This window comes from Giraffa tippelskirchi, chromosome 1 (assembly GCF_054371585.1).
Source record: "Giraffa tippelskirchi isolate mGirTip1 chromosome 1, T2T-mGirTip1v1.2.pri, whole genome shotgun sequence".
NCBI classification, from domain to species: Eukaryota; Metazoa; Chordata; class Mammalia; order Artiodactyla; family Giraffidae; genus Giraffa; species Giraffa tippelskirchi.
The window spans coordinates 65,058,838-65,078,336 of NC_137275.1; the positions used below are offsets into that span (position 1 = coordinate 65,058,838).

General features: G+C 40.5%; 1 protein-coding gene across 17 annotated transcripts in view; it reads right to left on the reverse strand.

Moving 5' to 3' along the window:
* The window catches only part of STIM2 (stromal interaction molecule 2), a 178,039-nt gene extending 158,795 nt beyond the window's left edge, over positions 1–19,244 (reverse strand). For 5 of the 17 annotated variants that reach the window (XM_081530702.1, XM_081530631.1, XM_081531111.1 and 2 more), the window contains exon 1: positions 15,730–16,340. In XM_081530702.1, the coding sequence (XP_081386828.1) occupies positions 15,730–16,144 (415 nt within the window). In that variant the 5' untranslated portion in view covers positions 16,145–16,340. Of the gene's footprint in view, positions 1–12,829; positions 12,915–15,729; positions 16,341–18,957 lie in introns of those variants that run through there. The other 12 variants (XM_081531061.1, XM_081530919.1, XM_081531310.1 and 9 more) reach the window with 7 other exon arrangements.
* Positions 19,245–19,499: the final 255 nt, after the last annotated feature.

The window sequence follows — 19,499 nt, forward strand, 5'->3', positions numbered from 1 at the left end:
CAATAACCCAGGCCTGACCTATGGGGCATGAGAAGAAATATGTTGAGGGCTCTGGGAAACTTTCCTACCTGCATTAGCATTTCGGATGCCATTAGGAGCCTTGAAGCTACCAATCTAACAGTCATCCCTACTTTCCAATCCATCAGCAAGTCAAATCAATTCTAGTTCCAAAATATCTTGTTAACCCTTTTCTCCTATCATCCTAGTCCAGGCTTTTATTAACTCTCAACTGGACTCTTAATAATTACTCTCCTAGGCAATCTCCCTGTGGACACTCTTGCTCCCAACAATTCATTCCCCAAAGAGCAGCCAAAGAAATCTTTAAAATATAAATCATGGAGCAACTGGAACACATGCTCTGCTGCTGGGATTGTAAAATGGTACAACCACCATAGAAAAGAGTACAAAAGAAAAGAAACCACCATAGAAAAGAAAAAAAGTTTAGTTTTCTCAAAACACTAATATGTATATATATGCATCAAAAAAAAATTGAAACCAGAGTCTCAAAGAGGTATTTGCATACCCACATTCACAGCAGCACTATTCACAATAGCCAAGAGATAAAACCAACGGATGAAAGGATATTTTAAAAAATGCAGTCGAGGGCTTCTCTGGTTAAGAATTCATGTTACAATGCAAGGGACACCAGTTCGATCCCTAACCCAGGAACATCCTACATGCCACAGAGCAACTAAGCCCACAAGCCGCAACTACTGATCCCACACACTGTAGCTACTGAAGCCCAGGCACATACAGCCCGTGCTCCCCAACAAGAGAAGCACGCACACCACAGTGAGGAGTAGCCCCTGCTGGCCACATCTAGAGAAAGCCCATGTGCAGCAATGAGGACTCACCCACAGCCAAAAAATAAAATAAATCTCTTTTTAAAAAGTGCAGTATAAACATACACTGGAATATTATTCAGCCTTCAGATGGAAGGAAATTCTGTACTGTATTATATACAAAAAGGATGAACTGTGAGGACCCTATGATAAGTGACATAAGCTAGTCACAGTAGGACAAATACTACATAATTCCACTTACAGGACCTATCTAAAGTAGTCAAATTCACAGAAATAAGGTAGAATGGTAGTAAATATACTTAACACTTCTGAACTGTACACTTAAAAATGGTTAAGATGACAAATTTTATGTTAAGCATTCTTTTCACGTTATAAAATACCACACATCAGGCCAAACAAAAATAACTCCTATCACTTCACTCTTCTTAAAATGTTTCAGCTGCTTCCTATCACCCACTGATAAACTTCAAACAAGGTCTATGAGGCTCTGTACCATCTGGTCCTTCTTGCTTATACAGCCAGATCACACGCTACTCTCCTCCTCCCTTCAAGATGCTCAGTCAAAATAACACTCTCTCACTTCTTCAGACAACTCAGATTCTTTCTTGCCTCAAGGTCTTTGTCCATTCTATTGTCCCTGTGTGGAATGCTCATCCCTAATCCTTCACAATCTTGGCTCTCCATTATCCTTCAGATGTCACCTTAAATGTGACCTTCTCAGAAGCCTTCCCTAATCAGCTTACCTAAATTAATAGGTGTCCCCACACCATCCACATTATTTTCTGTCTTCTGTCTCTTTCACTCCTTGATGGCATTTCTAATTAACTATTTTTTTCCCTATCTTCCCAAACAAAATGCAGGCTCCATCGGGACAAGGACCTCATCAATCTTGTTCATCGTTATGTCCCTAATATTTACAATATGCCTGTTATATACTTAACATTTAAATACTTATTAATTCCACATTAAGAAAGAAATCATTCTATGAGCCTGCTATTAAATATACATAAATATACATACAGATCTTTAAAAGGCTGTAACTGATGCTACAATTATTATTTCTAGTTATTGAGGTAGATATGTTAACTATAATTTTCAACATGCTCTAAATTTCCTGTAATAAATCTTTACACTCAGAAATTTAAGATTTTTAAGACTGATATTTCAACTGTTACATGCTTTAGATCTTTTAATTATATAAAATAAAGGTACTGAACTCAAGCTAACAATGCAACCAACTTCTTAAAAATACCATAGTACTCCTCAATCTCTGTCTATACTTAGTTTTCTATTTCTACAAAGTTTTAACTAATCTCAGACCATGAAGGATAGGAAGCCTGGCATGCTGCAGTTCACCGGGTTGCAGAGTTGGACATGACTTAGAGGCGGAAGAACAACAGGCCATTAATGGTTGTTGAGATTACAGAAGTGACTCAGACTATGTCTTCTTACTTTTCTAAATGTATGTAAAACATTTTAACAATATGTAATATATCACTGCACATTTCTACAACTTTCCTACATCTCTATGTATAGATTAAAAAAAAAAATCAACAGTAACTGAACTTACACTTGCCATACTCTAAGCACTCTTCTATATAGATTAACTCATTTGTACTTTCAAACCCATTTTAGAGATAAGGAAATTTAGGTACTAATAGGTTAAACCATCTACCCTAAGTTACAATACCACTGTCAGTCTGGGACTCAAACCCAGGAAATCATGCTGTAGTCTGGTACTATGCTCTTAATCACTCTTCACAAAAGCTGGAATTGACTTATGGCCCAAATAAAAATTCAAGATATAAAATGCTATGATTCTTAAAAATTATATTTCATCCTTAAAGAATAGCCATGAAAACAAAGCACACACAGGAATTACCCACTTATTGAGAATACCAATTTTTTTTAAAGTTCTTTGTCTTAAGCCCCAGAAATATATATTTTAAATGAGCATTTTTAAGAGCTCAGAATATTTAACAGCAAAACTTTATGGAAGGAAAAATTGGTTATTTACCAAAGATAATGCCAAAGCCTTTGACTGTGTGGATCACAACAAACTGGAAAATTTTTCAAGAGATGGGAATACCAGACCACCTGACCTGCCTCTTGAGAAATCTGTATGCAGGTCAAGAAGCAACAGTTAGAACTGGACATGGAACAACAGACTGGTTCCAAATAGGAAAAGGAGTACTTCAAGGCTGTATATTGTCAGCCTGCTTATTTAACTTATATGCAGAGTACATCATGCGAAATGCCGGGCTGGATGAAGCAAGAGTTGGAATCAAGATTGCCGGGAGAAATATCAATAACCTCAGATATGCAGGTGACCCTTACGGCAGAAAGCGAAGAACTAAAGAGCCTCTTGATGAAAATGAAAGAGGAGAATGAAAAAGTTGGCTTAAAACTCAACATTTAGAAAACTAAGATCATGGCATCTGGTCCCATCACTTCATGGGAAATAGATGGGGAAACAATGGAAACAGTGACAGACTGTTTTTTTGGGCTCCAAAATCACTGCCGATGGTGACTGTAGCCATCAAATTAAAAGATGCTTGCTCCTTGGAAGAAAAGCTATGACCAACCTAGACAGCATATTAAAAAGCAGAGGCATTACTTTACCAACAAAGGTCCATCTAGTCAAAGCTATGGCTTTTCCAGTAGTCATGTATGGGTGTGAGAGTTGGACTAAATAGAAAGCTGAGTGCCAAAGAACTGATGCTTTTGAACTGTGGTGTTGGAGAAGACTCTTGAGAGTCCCTTGGACTGCAAGGAGATCCAACCAGTCTATCCTAAAGGAAATCAGTCCCAAATATTCATTGGAAGGACTATTGCTGAAGCTGAAACTCCAATACAGTGGCCACCTGATGCAAAGAACCAACTCATCAGAAAAGGCCCTGATGCTGAGAAAGACTGAAGGTGGGAGGAGAAGGGAGAAGGGGGGCAACAGAGGATGAGATGGTTGGATGGCATCACCAACGCAATGGACATGAGTTTGAGTAGGCTCCGGGAGTTGGTGATGGACAGGGAATCCTGGTGTGCTACAATTCATGGGGTTGCAAAGAGTTGGACACGACTGAGCGACTGAACCGAACTGAACCAAAGATAAATGAAGAAGGAATTTGTAAAATTCCTTGAACAATAAAGATCTAGAATTTAACATTAATCAGAAAGTTTAATTCTGCTACTTCTCCAGCCTCATTTTCTAATTCACTTCCAATCACACCCTGGGCTTTATCATAAAAATCCTTGGCACTGGAGGATCTTTAAGGTATAAACTATTTGAGAGCAATCCTAAATCTCTCCATTATGTGGAATAATTATCATAAAGAAGACAATAATTTCACAAGGCTTCTGTTAAGTTTAAGTGAGATAAAATACACAAATGCCAGGTATAAATTTAAATCTCACATTCAAATACAAATGTACAAGCTGGCTCACAACTGACTCTGCCATCTTGGGTATCTGGTAATTCACAATCTCCATGTAGCATTCTGAAATGCCAATGTCCCTGACCAGAGTCATTTCCCACCCCACTCAGCTTATGCCTCTCACACCACTATAAATTTCCCTATCTGGTAAACTCTCATATATTCTCAGTGAGGTATACCTCTACAGTGGAGAAGCAGGAACATCTTCATTAATAACCCACCTCACCAAATCAAACTTAGGAACTCCATCTTTGTAATTCTATTAAATATAGCACATAGCCTAATGTTCAAATACCTCTATCACAACGGATCATCACCTTTTCAGTGGGTATATCCCCTGCTGGAAAAACAGGAAGGATTGATAGCTTATTAATCCTTGGTGAGTGACACATAAAACTCACTGAAGCTTTTTGTTTGCTTGCATTTTTCAGTTTCTTTGTTAATAAAGGATAAAAGTAACACAAAAAAGAGTAAACAAAAAAGAACATTTATATAACTTTTCCCAAAGAAAGGGGAGACTTATTCTTAATACTGCAAATGTATAACAAACACCTGCAACAAATATTCTAATAGATATTTTTAATAAATGCAAGCATGCTAAGTAAGCACTATATATAGTCATTTCCTTTTAAAAAACAAATACACAGACATCTGTTGCATTTCTACAGACACTATCAGAAAGACAAATTAAGGAGGCAATCCCATTCACAAAAACATCAAAAAAATAAGGATGAAATCTACCTGTGGAGGTAAAAGACTTATACTCAAAAACCTGTAAGAGACTGATGAAAGAAAACTGAAGGACAACACAAATGGTAAGATACACTGTGTTCATGAATTAGGTTAGATGAATTAATACTATTAAAATGACTGTACTACCCAAGGCAATCTACAAATTCACTGCAATCTCTATCAAGACACCAGGGGCATTTTTCACAGAATTAGAACAAGTAGTTTTAAAATGTGTATGGCAGCATTAAAAATCCCAAACAGCCAAAACAATATTGAGAAAGAACAAAGCTGGAGGAATCTGACTTCAGATTATACTACAGAGCTATAGTAATCAAAACAGTATGGTACTGGCATTAAAAACAGACACATAGATCAACAAAACAGAACTGGGAGTCCAGAAATAAATCCACACACTATGGTCAATCTACAACAAAGGAGGCAAAAACATGCAATAGAGAAAAGACAGTCTCTACAATAAGTGGTGCTAGGAAAACCGGAGAGCTACAAGTAAAAAGACTGAAACTGGAACATTCCCTAACACCATATACAAAATAGATTCAAAATAGATTAAAGATCGAAGTATATGACCAGAAACCATAATACTCCTAGAAGAATTTGACATAAATTATAGCAATAATTTCTGGCTCTGTCCTCCAAAGCAAAAGAAATAAAACCAAAAATAATCAAATGGTTCCAAATTAAACTTAAAAGCTTTTGCCCAGAAAAGGAAACCATCAACAAAACAAAAAGACAACCTACTAAATGAGAGAAAATATTTGCAAATGCTATGACCAATAATGGCTGAACATCCAATATAAACAGCTCATAAAACTCAATATCAAGAAAGCAAACAATCCAATTAAAAAATGGGCAGAAGACCTGACTAGACATTCTTCCAGAAGACAGGCAGATGGCCAATGGGCATATGACAAGATCCTCAACATCATTAATCATCAGAGAAATGCAAATTAAAGCTATAATGAGATATCACCTCATTATGAATGAGGTATCTATTAAGAATGGCTATCATCGAAAAGAATACAAATAACAAATGCTGGCAAGGATGTGGAGAAAAGGGAACCCTCTTACACTGCTGGTGGGAATGCACACTGGTGCGGGTACCGTGGAAAACAGTACGGAGATTTTTCAGAAACTAAAACTAGAACCACTATATGATCTAGGAATTTCACACCCATATACACTAAAAAACAAAACAAAACACTAATTCAAATAGATATACGCACCCCAGTGTTCACAGCAGCATTATCTACAATTGTCAAGATATGAAGCAACTTAAGTGTCCACCAACAGATGAATAAATAAAGAAGATGCGGCATGTATACACACACACACACACACACACATACACACATACATACATACTGGAATACTACTCAGCCATAAAAAAGAACAAAATTTTGCCACTTGGAGGGTATTATGCTAAGTGAAATAAGTCAGACAAAGCAAGACAAATACTGTATGGTATCACTTATTTGTGGAATTTTAAAAAACAAAACAAACTAGTGAATATTACAAAAAAAAAGAAACAGACTCACAGATATAGAGAACTAATGGTTACCAGTGGGGAGACAGAAGTGGGGAGGGGCAAGAAAGGGGTGAGGAATTAAGAGGTACACACTGCTGCTGCTGCTAAGTTGCTTCAGTCGTGTCCGACTCTGTGCGACCCCATAGACGGCAGCCCACCAGGCTCCGCCGTCCCTGGGATTCTCCAGGCAAGAACACTGGAGTGGGTTGCCATTTCCTTCTCCAGTGCATGAAAGGGAAAAGTGAAAGTGAAGTCACTCAGTCGTGTCTGACTCTTTGTGACCCCATGGACTGCAGCCTACCAGGCTCCTCCGTCCATGGGATTTTCCAGGCAAGATTACTGGAGTGGGTTGCCATTGCCTTCTCCGGAGGTACACAATACCATGCATAAAATAAATAAGCTACGAGGATACAAAGGAAATATAGCCAATATTTTACAATAACTATAAATGGAGCATAACCTTTAAAAATTGTGAATCACTGTGCTGTACACCTGAAACTTATATACTATTGTACATCTATACTTCAATTTTTAAAAATGATGTAACATTTATAACATTTTTCAAAATTATGCAACACTCTGGCAATTTTCACATTTACATTGTTTTTGCAACAATAAAAATGGTCAAATTTTATATCCCCAGTTCTTTGTATCATGTCTGGCACAAAACAGTCACTTAAAAATGTTCAAAACTTATGTGAACACACACATTTACTGAAGTCTGACTTTCTCACTTTTAGCCTCTATGGGTTTTTTTTAGAATCCATTCTGACAGAACTAGAACCAAACACTGGATGCATAGCACAAGGTATATTTTAAAAAGCAAATTCAAGAAACAGCAAAGGAGGGGAGCTCCCTGGCAGTCCAGTGGTTAAGACCTCGTGCTTCCAAGGCAGGAGAGGCAGGAACCACCCCTCGTCAGCGATCTAGGATCCTACATGCACGGCAGCCAAGAAACAGCAAAGGATACCTATACCACAGTTGGACAAAGATTTCGAGTAGTTTTTTTGTTTTCTTTTTTTAATTTGGTACCCAGTAACACACAAGGAGGAAACATCAAGGATTAATATAGCCTGAAGTTGTGTGACAAAGTAGAAACAGCTGAAGATGACAGAGAGCAGGAAAACATAGGGAAAATAATGCATTTGTCACGAATGGAAAAGTTAAAAGATTTATTGCTGGAGAATGGGGATAAAAAAGGAGGGGAACTAAGATTATCTGTTACTCAACATCATATATTTTTGAAAGGAAAGAAAAACAACAGTGTAACGAAAACATGAGTGCAATAACATGTACATTGTGAATACCAGGAAAAAAAATTCAAATCAGGATTTAAAAACCTTTTTCAATTATTGAGAATCACTTAAAAAACAATTATAAATCATCTTCATTAATGTGGGGGTTTGTGATGAGGTTTCTCAGTAATTTTTAATTACACAAATAAGATATTCAATTCAAATAGTTTTAAAATTTAATTTTATTTAATTCCGTAAAATGTCTTCAACATTTTCAGTTCCATATAATGTCACATTTAGGAAAATCAAAGAGAGGTACAGAAAGTGAAAATGACTAGAGGAAAAAAGTAAATTGCAAATTACAGAAGCTAAGATCCAGAAGCACACAAAAACACAAACTCATTAGAAAGAAATACTGGGATAGATACAGGCACTTGGTTTTGAAATGAATCAGTCCAAGTAAACTCTCTTTGTCATACTCTAGCTCCCTGGTCCTGGGGTGGGGAAGTTGCCACTATCTTAAGAAAACACTGAAAAGGCACTGTTCTACAACTAATCTTAGCCTTAATCCTAAAAGTTGTTCCATTTCAGACCAGATGGCTGATGAAGCCTAGCAGAAAAGGAAATTACTCTCAGGACCACAACTATGATAACCGTGCAGTATCACCTCAAGGGCCAAATGAAATAAAGCCAAATGTCAAATCAATCATTGGCTTGGGGTTCCCCGCCCCCAATTTAGAACTTTCCTAGTAATGAAGTTCTCTGAGGAGGAAATGTTCAGCTAGACCAGAGGAACACAGGACTGGGCACAGAGGCTTAGGAGAGAACCACCCTTAAATCTCCAACAGTGAAACCAGTCAAGGAGAATAGTTGCTGAAGGTAGGATTAGCTAGTGTCAAGGATTGAATATCTGATACCTACTAATATAAAGATCTGGAAGAATATGGAAAAGAACAAATCATTTAGATTTGGCATGTGATCAAATGTGTAATTCACACAATGAAATTCAAAAGTTAATTCTAAAACAATATGTCAGTACTCTGAGGCACTGTTATTCATTCAAAGAGGGATGGGGGGTAGGTTCAACTCTGAAGCATTGTAATGTTAGTTCAATCTATAAAGTTATCCTTTGTTAAGGAATAAACATTCATTTCTAAATACAGAATACTAAAAAATTTCATATAAATACTTAGGAAATCAACACATAAGTCCAATCATATACAAAAATAATGTTATATTAAAAAGGCACATTTGAAATAAAGAAGACCTTCTACAACCAAGTGTTTCCTCTTGCCTAACTTTCAAGGACTTGTACCAATTTAAATCATTCTACAAGCTCTAGGAGTTTAAAGATTAAAGGTAACTTTTATTTCTTAGATTTCCTATAAATAGATTCCTTTCTAATCTAACATTAAATTTTATAAAATTTCCTTTAAACATTTTCATAGCCACTGCATCATTTAAACTCTCAAGACCTCCACTTCTATGTAGCTTACTAATTGGCCTCTTTATTTATCTCTCTTATCTCCCCTCTTCCATCCACCCATACTTAGCTTTTCAAACACTGAGGTCATGTCACTCCCATGTTTAAAAACCACAGGGCTTCTCAACCCCTGACAGGATGATAGATTTAGAACTCAGTTCATGAACAAAACATTCTGAAAGTTCACGATACATTTTCAAGCCTTTTGTTCAACCTCAAAATTTATAATAAATCTATTTTTTCCATAACCTACACATGTTTAGTATTGTTAAATGTTTTAAATTACTATTAAATATTTAATGTTTGTTTTCAAAATATTAGTAAAATGAATATACCAAGAAAATGTATCAAAACTTTCCTGTGGCTTTCCATACTCCCCAGTACATGGCTGCATACCCCAGTTTTAGATGTCTTGACATTTCAATAGCCAGGGAATAAACTAGAGAATATTAAGTGAAAGTCGCTCAGTTGTGTCCAACTCTTTGTGACCCCACGGACTATCCAGTCCATGGAATTCTCCAGGCCAGAATACTGGAGTGGGTAGCCTTTCCGTTCTCCAGGGGATCTTTCCAACCCAGGGATCGAACCCACCTTCCTGCATTGCAGGTGGGTTTTTTACCAGCTGAGCCACAAGGGAAGCCCAAGAATACTGGAGTGGGTAGCCTTTTCCTTCTCCAGTGGACCTTCCCGACCCAGGAATCAAACTGGTGTCTCCTGTATTACAGGGGAATTCTTTAACAACTGAGTTATCAGGGAAGCCCTGACATTAGGGAATATTAAAGTTCTTGATAATTTGGCAAACCTTCCTTCTCCCTGCATTTCTATTATTCTACATACACCCTATCAGTATTAGTCACTCATTCACATCTGACTCTGCGATCCTATGGACTGTAGCCACCAGGCTCCTCTGTCCATGGGATTTTTCAGGCAAGAATACTGGAATAGGTTGCCATTTCCTCCTCCAGGGGATCTTACCCACCCAGGACTGGGTCTCCAGCATCACAGGCAGATTCTTTACTGTCTGAGTCATGCTTAAACATTAAAGAAAACTATTTCACTTATTAGTTATTCTTGTATACACCTCCCTCTTGAAAGCCTTTTCACTCATCTCCACAAGAAGTCCTATCTATAATACATCAAGGTCAAGCTCAAATTCAACCCTCCTCCAAGGCACAGTCTCCAGTAGCCTTACTTTCTCCAACATTTTGAAGTCTGTTACAGTTAATCACAGTCTATTATTACGTCTACTTGAGTATATAATGATGCATACAACATACCAGTTAAGAAACAAAGCTTTGGAGTCAGAGAAACCCACATCAATGTCTAACTCTGCTACTTACTGTGATCTTGGACAAGTTACTTACTTAAGATCATCCTGCTTCAATGTTCTCATCTTTTATATGAAGAAAGCAATTATCTAACAGAATTAATTTCACAATCAAAAACAGTGATATACATAAAGCATTTAGCAAAATACTGACCACCAAGTAATAGTATTATTCCCAGTGGGCTAACCCACGTCTTACTCTCTTTTCTATTTTTTCCCATTCCTACTACATGGTAGGCTTCCCTGGTGGCTCAGTGGTAAAGAATCCACTTGCCAATGCAGGAGACACAGGTTCAATTCCTGGGTCAGGAAGATTCCCTGGAGAAGGAAATGGCAATCCACTCCAGTATTCTTGCCTGAGAAATGCCATTAATAGAGAAGCCTGGAGGGCTACAGTCCATGGAGCTGCAAAAGAGTTGGACATGACTTAGCGACTATGTGGTATTCTGCATACGCTTGCTAATTGCTCAGTTGACAAAATCTGATCAGTTCAGAAGTAACCTCCTAGGTAGGTCTTAATCAGGTAAGGTACAAATTCTGGCAAAAATCAAAAATGTCTTGCTAATCAGCTAATCATATATTAGTTGTTAATTTTAACATTAGCTTCATGAGTTTATACTTTAGCTACCATATGTGCAAATAAAGTGTTCCATGCTGCATTATTATCAATGAGCAGAGCAATATCTAAAATGCTTGATATAGTTACTCAAAAGTCTTAATGAATCTAAAAATATTAGCATGTATCCAGTCACAAAGCAAGCCTTTAGCAAATTAAACAGTTTCTGCGTGGATCCTCCTACTGTTAAAATTAAGCTAAATCCTGAACTAACTTTTCCAGCTGGCCCTCTGAGTTTTTCCTGTGCCAGGGGATTCCCAACAGAGACCAATCAGTTCTGCCACAGTATTCTCAGAGAGCACCAAGGGATCCAGTGTTTCCAGACCAATGAGATTACTACCAATTCTTAAATGGTCAGAATATACTAGATCAAAGGAATATGAGTATATTCTTTAATTCTGCAATCAGGAAAAAGAAAACAACAACCTAGAGCTATGGCCAAAGACTAGTAAGGAAAGGGATTGGTAAATGTTAACTATGGGAAAGGAAAAAAAGGATACAGCAGAAGAGCTAGCCATCAAAAGGTGGTTTCAGGAAATCCTAAGCTAAATCCAAAAAGTAACTTCACAAAAGGAGGAAAAACATTTTCTATTACTATGTGAGCTACACTATGAATTTAACTCCTGTCACAATGAAACCATTGACACGTGTAAATTCACAAAATATTACTCAGAGTAACATATATATATACACTACACTCAAGCCAACTGCTAATTTTAAAAAAAGTGACAGCATTTGCTGGGTAAATGTTAGGGAGGCAAGGTGAAAAAAGTGAAGTTTAACGTTTTCCCAAAGACAATCATGCTCATGTGAGATACTTTCATCTAAGTGAAAGCCCTACAATACACATATGTTTAACACTAGTAAGTAGTAGTGGCTCTTCTAAATAGTATTATACTTTCAAAAAAGAATACTTTAAATTTTCAATGAAATGTTAATACTTCCAAAAGACATGTTTTAAAATATGAATTTTATATTTTTAGTAGTATGCCAAACTACTGAAAAGTATTAGTTAAAACCTTTATATAAATACTAAAAAGGGTTACATTAATTCATAAAAGAACGACAGAAGCAAATATTTTTAAAGATAAAATTTGTTTTAAAAGACGCTGAAAATGTTCTAATATTTCAATTGTTCTGCATATTTTGTCAGAATTGTGTTCTATATACACGCAATATGTTTATGTATGTACATTATGCACACAGAAACATACATACGTGTGTATATATATGTATATGCCCTCTGTCAATGCCCTTTCATAAACTGTTTCTCAGGGACCATATCTGGATGGGATCAATCGCTCGGACTTGATTGGGATCAAGTCATTGACTGTGAATCTGTTAGGCTAAAGAGAAAAAAACATGATATTTTAAATTATTCAAGCACTGCTTTAGATTATAATCAACAAGTGCATCCCTAATTTGCTTTAAATTTCAAAATCACTTTCAAAGAACCCTAAGTATACATCCAGTTATTATTAAGTTAAAATTATTAAAATTATTAAAAATTAAAATTATTAAAATCTTATATACATAACTTAAACCCTTACTGCAAAGCATTGTAAACATTTAATGGTTTCTTCTTATCAAAAATTTGCACACACTAAATCCTAAAAAGGTAATATAAGAAAAGAAAATATAAATCAATATTCTTACGACAATGGGTCTGTTTATCCTGATGATTTGACATAGTTTCTCTCTTTCAAGGGCTTCCCCAGTGGCTCAGCAGTAAAGAATCCGCCTGCAAAGCAGGAGATGGAGGTTTGATCCCTGGGTCGGGAAGATCCTCTGGAGGAGGAAATGGCAACCTATTCCAGTACTTCTGCTTGGAAAATTCCATGGAAAGCAGAGCCTGGTGGGCTACAGTCCATGGGGTTGCAAAGAGTCAGACACAACTGAAGCAACCGAGCACACGTGCACACACACTCTTTAAAAGAACACCTGCTTGCTCAAAACTAAGCATGCAGTAGATGACTGAAAGGCAATTTATTCTTAAAATACACTAAACCTCTAAAGTAAAACTCTTGAGAGGAAAACTTCAGTGGAAGAGAATGCTCTCTAGATTTTATTAGTAAGAGAAAAACTCATGGTGTTGCTAAAGGTAAGTATTTAAAATACTAATCTGAAGAGGAAAAGATAGTGACTCTGATTGTCATTTTCAGATCTACCAAGACATCATTAATCGTTAAATGACATCAATACAGAGTCAGAGAAAATAATTGTCTCCAAATTCTTACAAGAATTTTCCACTTTCAAAAGTCACATAAAACTTAGTTTTATTACTGAAACTCTCTACTCCATTTCTATCCATTAACACTGACTAGATTATGATAATACAGTATTTTTTTTGGTTCAGTCTATGGTTCTACTTCCTGAAGTGTACAATACCAATAATTATGTTCTGAGTTTAGCACAACATTTACAAACGGAAACAATAAAAGACAGCACTATTCATACAATCAGAAGAATAGGAAGGAGCCCCATACAGACCATATAAATCAATGAAATTTTCAATATTCTCTAAACTTCTTGTGGACTTTTAATTTACCTTTTCCTAGCTACCAGTTCTGTTGACTGTATTTACATACTTATTAAAATGACAATTTAACTTGTGCACTGTGTAGTTTATCTTAAAGTTTAAACAGAAATGTCCAACTTTTCAAAATCAATATTCTAACAAAGGGAAAGAATATTAAAAACAAATTCCAGGATTAATATTATTTTAGTAAACTTACTTTAAAGCACTACCACTCAAACTCATTTTGTGTGCTATATCATACTGGATGAAAATCCAATACCAATCACCTTGCCTTTTTCACAATGCCATAAATAACTCAGAGGAACTTAAGTCTTCAAAAGGAAGGATTATTAACTGCTTATTAAAATAAAATCCCATCTTAAGTAATTTTCCTGATGTAATCTACATGACACACAACGTTAACGGTTAATTCTAAATTTTCTGAATCATGTGCCCTTCTACCAACAACATATTGATAAAACAGTAGTCAATTATTTATTAAACAAACTTTTCTACTCAAGAAACCAAGAGTCACACTCCTATAGCTTCTAGAAACCCAAGGAGTTTCACCCCCTCCCTGCCTGCATGAGGCATTAAAACTCCACATTCTAGTCTTATCTTGCTACCTTCTTAATGATTACTATAAGACTATTCAAGCACAAAAGTATCCAATCTATTCTCTCACTCAAACTCTACTACACTCCTAATACTGACCATTCTGTAATCCTTTTATCAAAATCATGGAGATCTGATGTTTCAAGTTCCATTTAAAGGGCCGGATAAGTTTTAGGGTAAAGCAAGTTAAATATTCCGATCATTATGTTTCATAAAACTTCCAAAGAGCTTGGAAAGTTTACCAACACCCTCCTCTCTAGAATAGTAAACATCCTGTCATAGAACCCAGAGAAAAGCTGCTTTGCTCTGAACTCCTAAGCACCAATCACAGCAGCTGTTAGTAACTTTCAAACGCCTGTTCCACTATCTCTTTGGTTAAATTAATGATGGGTCATACTGTTACACCTTACTGTTTCCTTTTTAGTCCTGCAATTATATAGAACACCTACAAATTACTTTTAAAAATAAAGTTCACCAAAAAAAGCTGACTTTAACTCCACTACTTTTCCAAAAGAAATCATTTCAAGATCCTTACATCATTACTTAAACCACAATCTATCAGTAGCACACGACAACGGAAAGCTTTAAAGGATTTAACTTTCTACCTCACCTTACCATACATGTTCGCACATTTCAAGAACGTTCCGTATTTTTAAAAGGTGCTATTGCAGTCTGTAAGAACTGGGCTGCTCAAATACAAGCACCGAATATCCTGCATGGTAAATTTTCGGTATCTTGCTGGTTAGCTGCTGAGTTTTCTGCACCCTTTGCACCGTGATGCTCCCACCAGCAAACACTATCTATCTATCCTTTAAAAGGGTCTTCCTCCCACTCCTCAAAAAGAAAAAAAAAAAAATCCACATTAGACTAGAGGTTTCCGATACTAACAAGGAACACTAATACCACTAGGTATTACGGCTCTCAAAGAATCCGCTCTAGCAGTCTACCCTGGGACATTTTGCTCAGCGGGGCTTTGAACCGGTGAGACTCGCTGCCAGCTGCCTTTGCAAAAGCAGCACCAGAGGCGGACTCCATACCGCATTGCTGCTGCTGACTACTTCTAGCAGCTTCAAAAAAAAAAAAAGAATCAGTCCAGTACCCTGCAGACCCTGCTGGCTGTTTCTGCAGCACGGAAGAGAAACCACTGCATTGCTCAGCGTGGAACACTGGGGAGCAGACTTAAGGGCGGGGAAGCGAATGCCGTCGAGAGGCTCTGGCTAGGGCGGGGTGTCGGGGGGAGAGGGAAGGCATCCGGAGTGCAGGAGACCGCGACCAGGCAGCGACCAGAGCGCTGGAGTCCGGGCATCACGCACTGACCCGGGCCGTCGAACTGCAGGCGTCGGGGAGAGGCGCGGGCCCCTCCCGAAGATAGGGGTCCCGCAGTGCCCGGCAGAGCCCCGCCCGCCGCCCTCCGGGCCCTCACCTGTCATGAGCACCGAGCTGTCGCCCGCCGCCGCCGCTGCCGCCGCGGCAGGGGAGGCGGCCGCCGCAGCAGAGCCCGCCGCCTGCCGTCTGCGGAGGTGTCTGGGCACCAGCTCGCATCCGTCCGCCGCGCCGGCCACCAGCAGCCCGAGCACCAGCAGCGGAGCCCAGAGCCGCCGCCGCAGCCAGCCCGAGGCCGGGCCGGACGTCGTGGCGGGATAAGGACGAGGAGGAGGAGCGGGGGAAAAGCGCGGCGGCGCCCCGGCCGCCGGCCACTCGCCCGCTTCGAGAGGCGCCTCCGCCGCCTGTGACTCCTCGGGCCGCCCCCGCCACCCCAGACGCGAGCTCCTGCCGGGCGCCAGTCTGGTCCCGTCGGCACCAGCGGCCTCTGAAGCTTGGGTCCCGGCTGCGTTCATTGGTTCCGGTTATTTAAAAAAAAAAAAAAAGGTGAGGAGCAAAAAGGTACGGCGTCTTCAGGCCGCGGGCGACACCCGCGCTGCTGCGGCAGCGAGACCGGGATCCGCTGCTCTGGCGCCTCCAAACACCAGTCCCAGCGCCCGCGCCGCCGCCGCCGCCGCCGCCGCCGCCGCCGCCGCCGCGGCGCATCCCCCCGCCCCCTCCGGCCCGCGCCCGTCGTAGTACCACGCTCTGCCCGGACGCCTCCTCCCCTCACACATTCGCTCGGATACCAATCCCCCGCCTCCTTCAGCTGCTCCGCTGCGCAGGCGCGGAGCGGCTGCACTGGGCCTGCGCGGCCCCCGAGCCCCGCCCCCGGGGCGTTCCAGGGAGGAAGAGGGCGGTGGAGTGGTTTCCAAGGCTTTCGCAGAGCCGCGAAGATTGGGGGTGGGGAGGAAGACCGGCATGTCCTCCTCCCCCATTCACTAGCCCACCGCGATTGAGACGACAGGGGACTGGGAGCGGGAACCAAGGAGGCGAGGAGGAGAGTACCAACATCCCAAATCGTTTGAGCGACGTTTAGCCGAGCAGACGTCAGACAAATAATTGCATGAGTCAGAAAACCTTGTAATCCGAACCTGCGGCGTCTCCAGTATTTTGGTACAGGTGGGGCTTACAGGAGACTAGCAACGTGGAAGTCGAGGTCATCGCCTTTTACTTAAAGTTCTTGCTAAGTACTAGTATGCCAGGGAATATCCTGAGCGCTTTACAAATTTACACATTGTAAGTACAAAATTTAGATGGTGGTATCGTTTTCATGCCCATTTTACAAAAGAGGAAACTAAGGCTCAGAAATGTTCCCCATTTCCACAGCTAATAAATGGGAGAAAGGGCCAGATTTAGCGCCACTGAATGTAAATATTGAAAAGGATCTGGTTTAGCCTGTGACTCTCCTGTGTTCAAACATTACCTGAACTCATCGCCTCCCTAACCGCACCCCACCCCTTGGAGTCTTTGCTGTCAGTTGGATAGGCTAACAGAAAAACGGTGTTTCAGATTTTTCTTGGCTTCTCCTACCTCAGATGCACACACACATGCACTCTCTCTCTCCCACCGCCGATCCCCCAACTCTCCCCCTCCCCGCCCCACTCTCCCTCCCTCCCCAGCACCCCATCCCCATTCCCAGCGACAAGAAGTTGTTTGATTTGCAGATGAGGTTCTTAAGCACAAAGGTCTTGTTTGGTATTGGGTTTCCGTTGTTGGGTTGGGGTTTTTATTGGTTTATATGTTTTCTCAATCAAGAAGATACTCAAATTACACAGTCTCCCCAAGAATTTCTTGGGCAGCCTGACCATGAATTTCACTGTGGAAGGGCAGATGCACACTTCAGAAAGGAATTAAGAATTTCTTTGAGGCTAATCAATTTATCAACAATGATTTTTTGACAGACTTCTTGGGAACATGGTGTTTAGGTGCCAATTCTTTATAGGGCAACAGGGAGATTATATTTCCCCTGCTGAAAGGCACAGCAGTCAAGTCACATACTTGCTGAATGTCCTCCAAAAGGAGATAGTTCTGCTAGAGGGCCAGCAAAATATAAAGACATAACAGGCTTGTTTCCTCCTCTCCAGAAGGCAACGTTTCATTCATTATTAACTGAATGCCTAGCGTGTGCTCAGTAGTGGGAATGCAAGGGGGAAAAAGTCAAAGTCAGTATTCAGATATAAGATAGAAAACACCGTCCCTGCCTGGGGAATCTTACAGTCTTGCTTAGGAGATAAAATTTATACCCATTAAACAATGAGAGGTTAAGACAATCAGTTGTTAAATTGGGCAGAGCAAGCTGTTACAGCAATAACAGCAGTATGAAACCATGAACAAATTAACAAATCACTGGGTCCAAGCTTCTTTAAACAAAGATGATATGGGCTTTTTCCTGTCTTTAAAAATAGAAGTTGGCACTGAGATGGTACTAGGTTGGGAGTTATGATTGTTTATTCCTCTTACTGGAGCCACAAAGGAGTTATGGAGCTAGAAAACATGCAAGCATTAAAGAGACCTCTCTGAGGCGGTTCAGAGTTCAGCAAGAAACCTTCCATCTCCTATGATTTTTGTGATGGGTACCAAAGTTTCCGACTGTTAAATGGGTGGCGGGAATGCATCTTCTGGCTGAACAAAGGAATAGTTAAAACTATGTATCTAGCATAAATCTAGGTACAGAAAAGAGATAGTCCACTGCTTCGGAAGAATGTCTAGAATTACAGAGGCTATAATTTGCAAGCCAAATGTAAACACAAGGTTCCAGTTGAGGCAATTGTTTCCTTTCCATCTCAGGTTTCCGGTTCCACCTCCAGGTTTATGCTTTCCCTTTCCTTACTTCCAGCCAAATTCTATTCAAAATCCACTGTGACCCCTTTACCCTGACACCTACCTACTCCTACAGCCTGATTTATACCTTTTAACGTCCAAACCTCACGATTTACCATTTATTTACAGAATGTCTTTCTTGTCTAATTATCACCCACTCATGACTTCCAACCGTCTAATAGGCAGCAGGTGAGCTTTGGAGACAAACCTGGTGGAAAGAGCAACTCCATGACTTTTCAGCTGTGCGACCTATAGACAACTTTAACTGTCCTAGGTTTCCAGAGGGAAGCTGGGGACTAATGTAATAAAGCCCTCCCCGCAGTCGTTGGTGACAAGAGACTGAAATAACAAGTCAGCTTTCGCGCGGTGCCGGCACACAGGTACGGAGTCATCCCGAAGGAGGACTATCCCCAGGATCTGGGCGTGCTTCTGAGCGTGTTCCTGGCTTAGGAAAATCGCATCGCACCTTTGCAGAATACTTTGATTTCATCTTCCGACAAATCCCTAACTCTGTAGTGCGCGTCCAGCACGGACGCACACTAGGATCCGTCCACTCGGCCCTTCGCCATCACAGAAGCAGATCCGCCCTTCTCACGAGTCCGGCTCCAACCGCATCTCCTTTTTCTCTCGCCTCTTCCCCCGCAGCCGGGACAACCCACGACGCCCCAACCGCTCCAACCCGGAGAACCAGATCTAGTCCCTCGCGCGAGGCCACCAGCACGCCTGCGCCGCCCGGCAGCCTCGCGCATGCCCGCTGTCTCCTGCCGGTTTCCCCCAGGTGCTCGAGCTCTCAGGCTCCCGCGGTTCCGGGACGCCCCGCGCCTGTTCGCTCGGCTTCCGGCTCCCACTCCGTGGGCCGCGCGACCCGGCACCCGGCCGCCCGGCGATGACGTTCCGATGCTGGCGGGCTGTGGGTGGGCGTGGAGCGAGAACAGGGATGGAGGTGGAGAAGTGGGGCGCTCCAGCCTGTGGTTCACCCAGCGGGGCTTAGTCTTGCGACTCATTCCG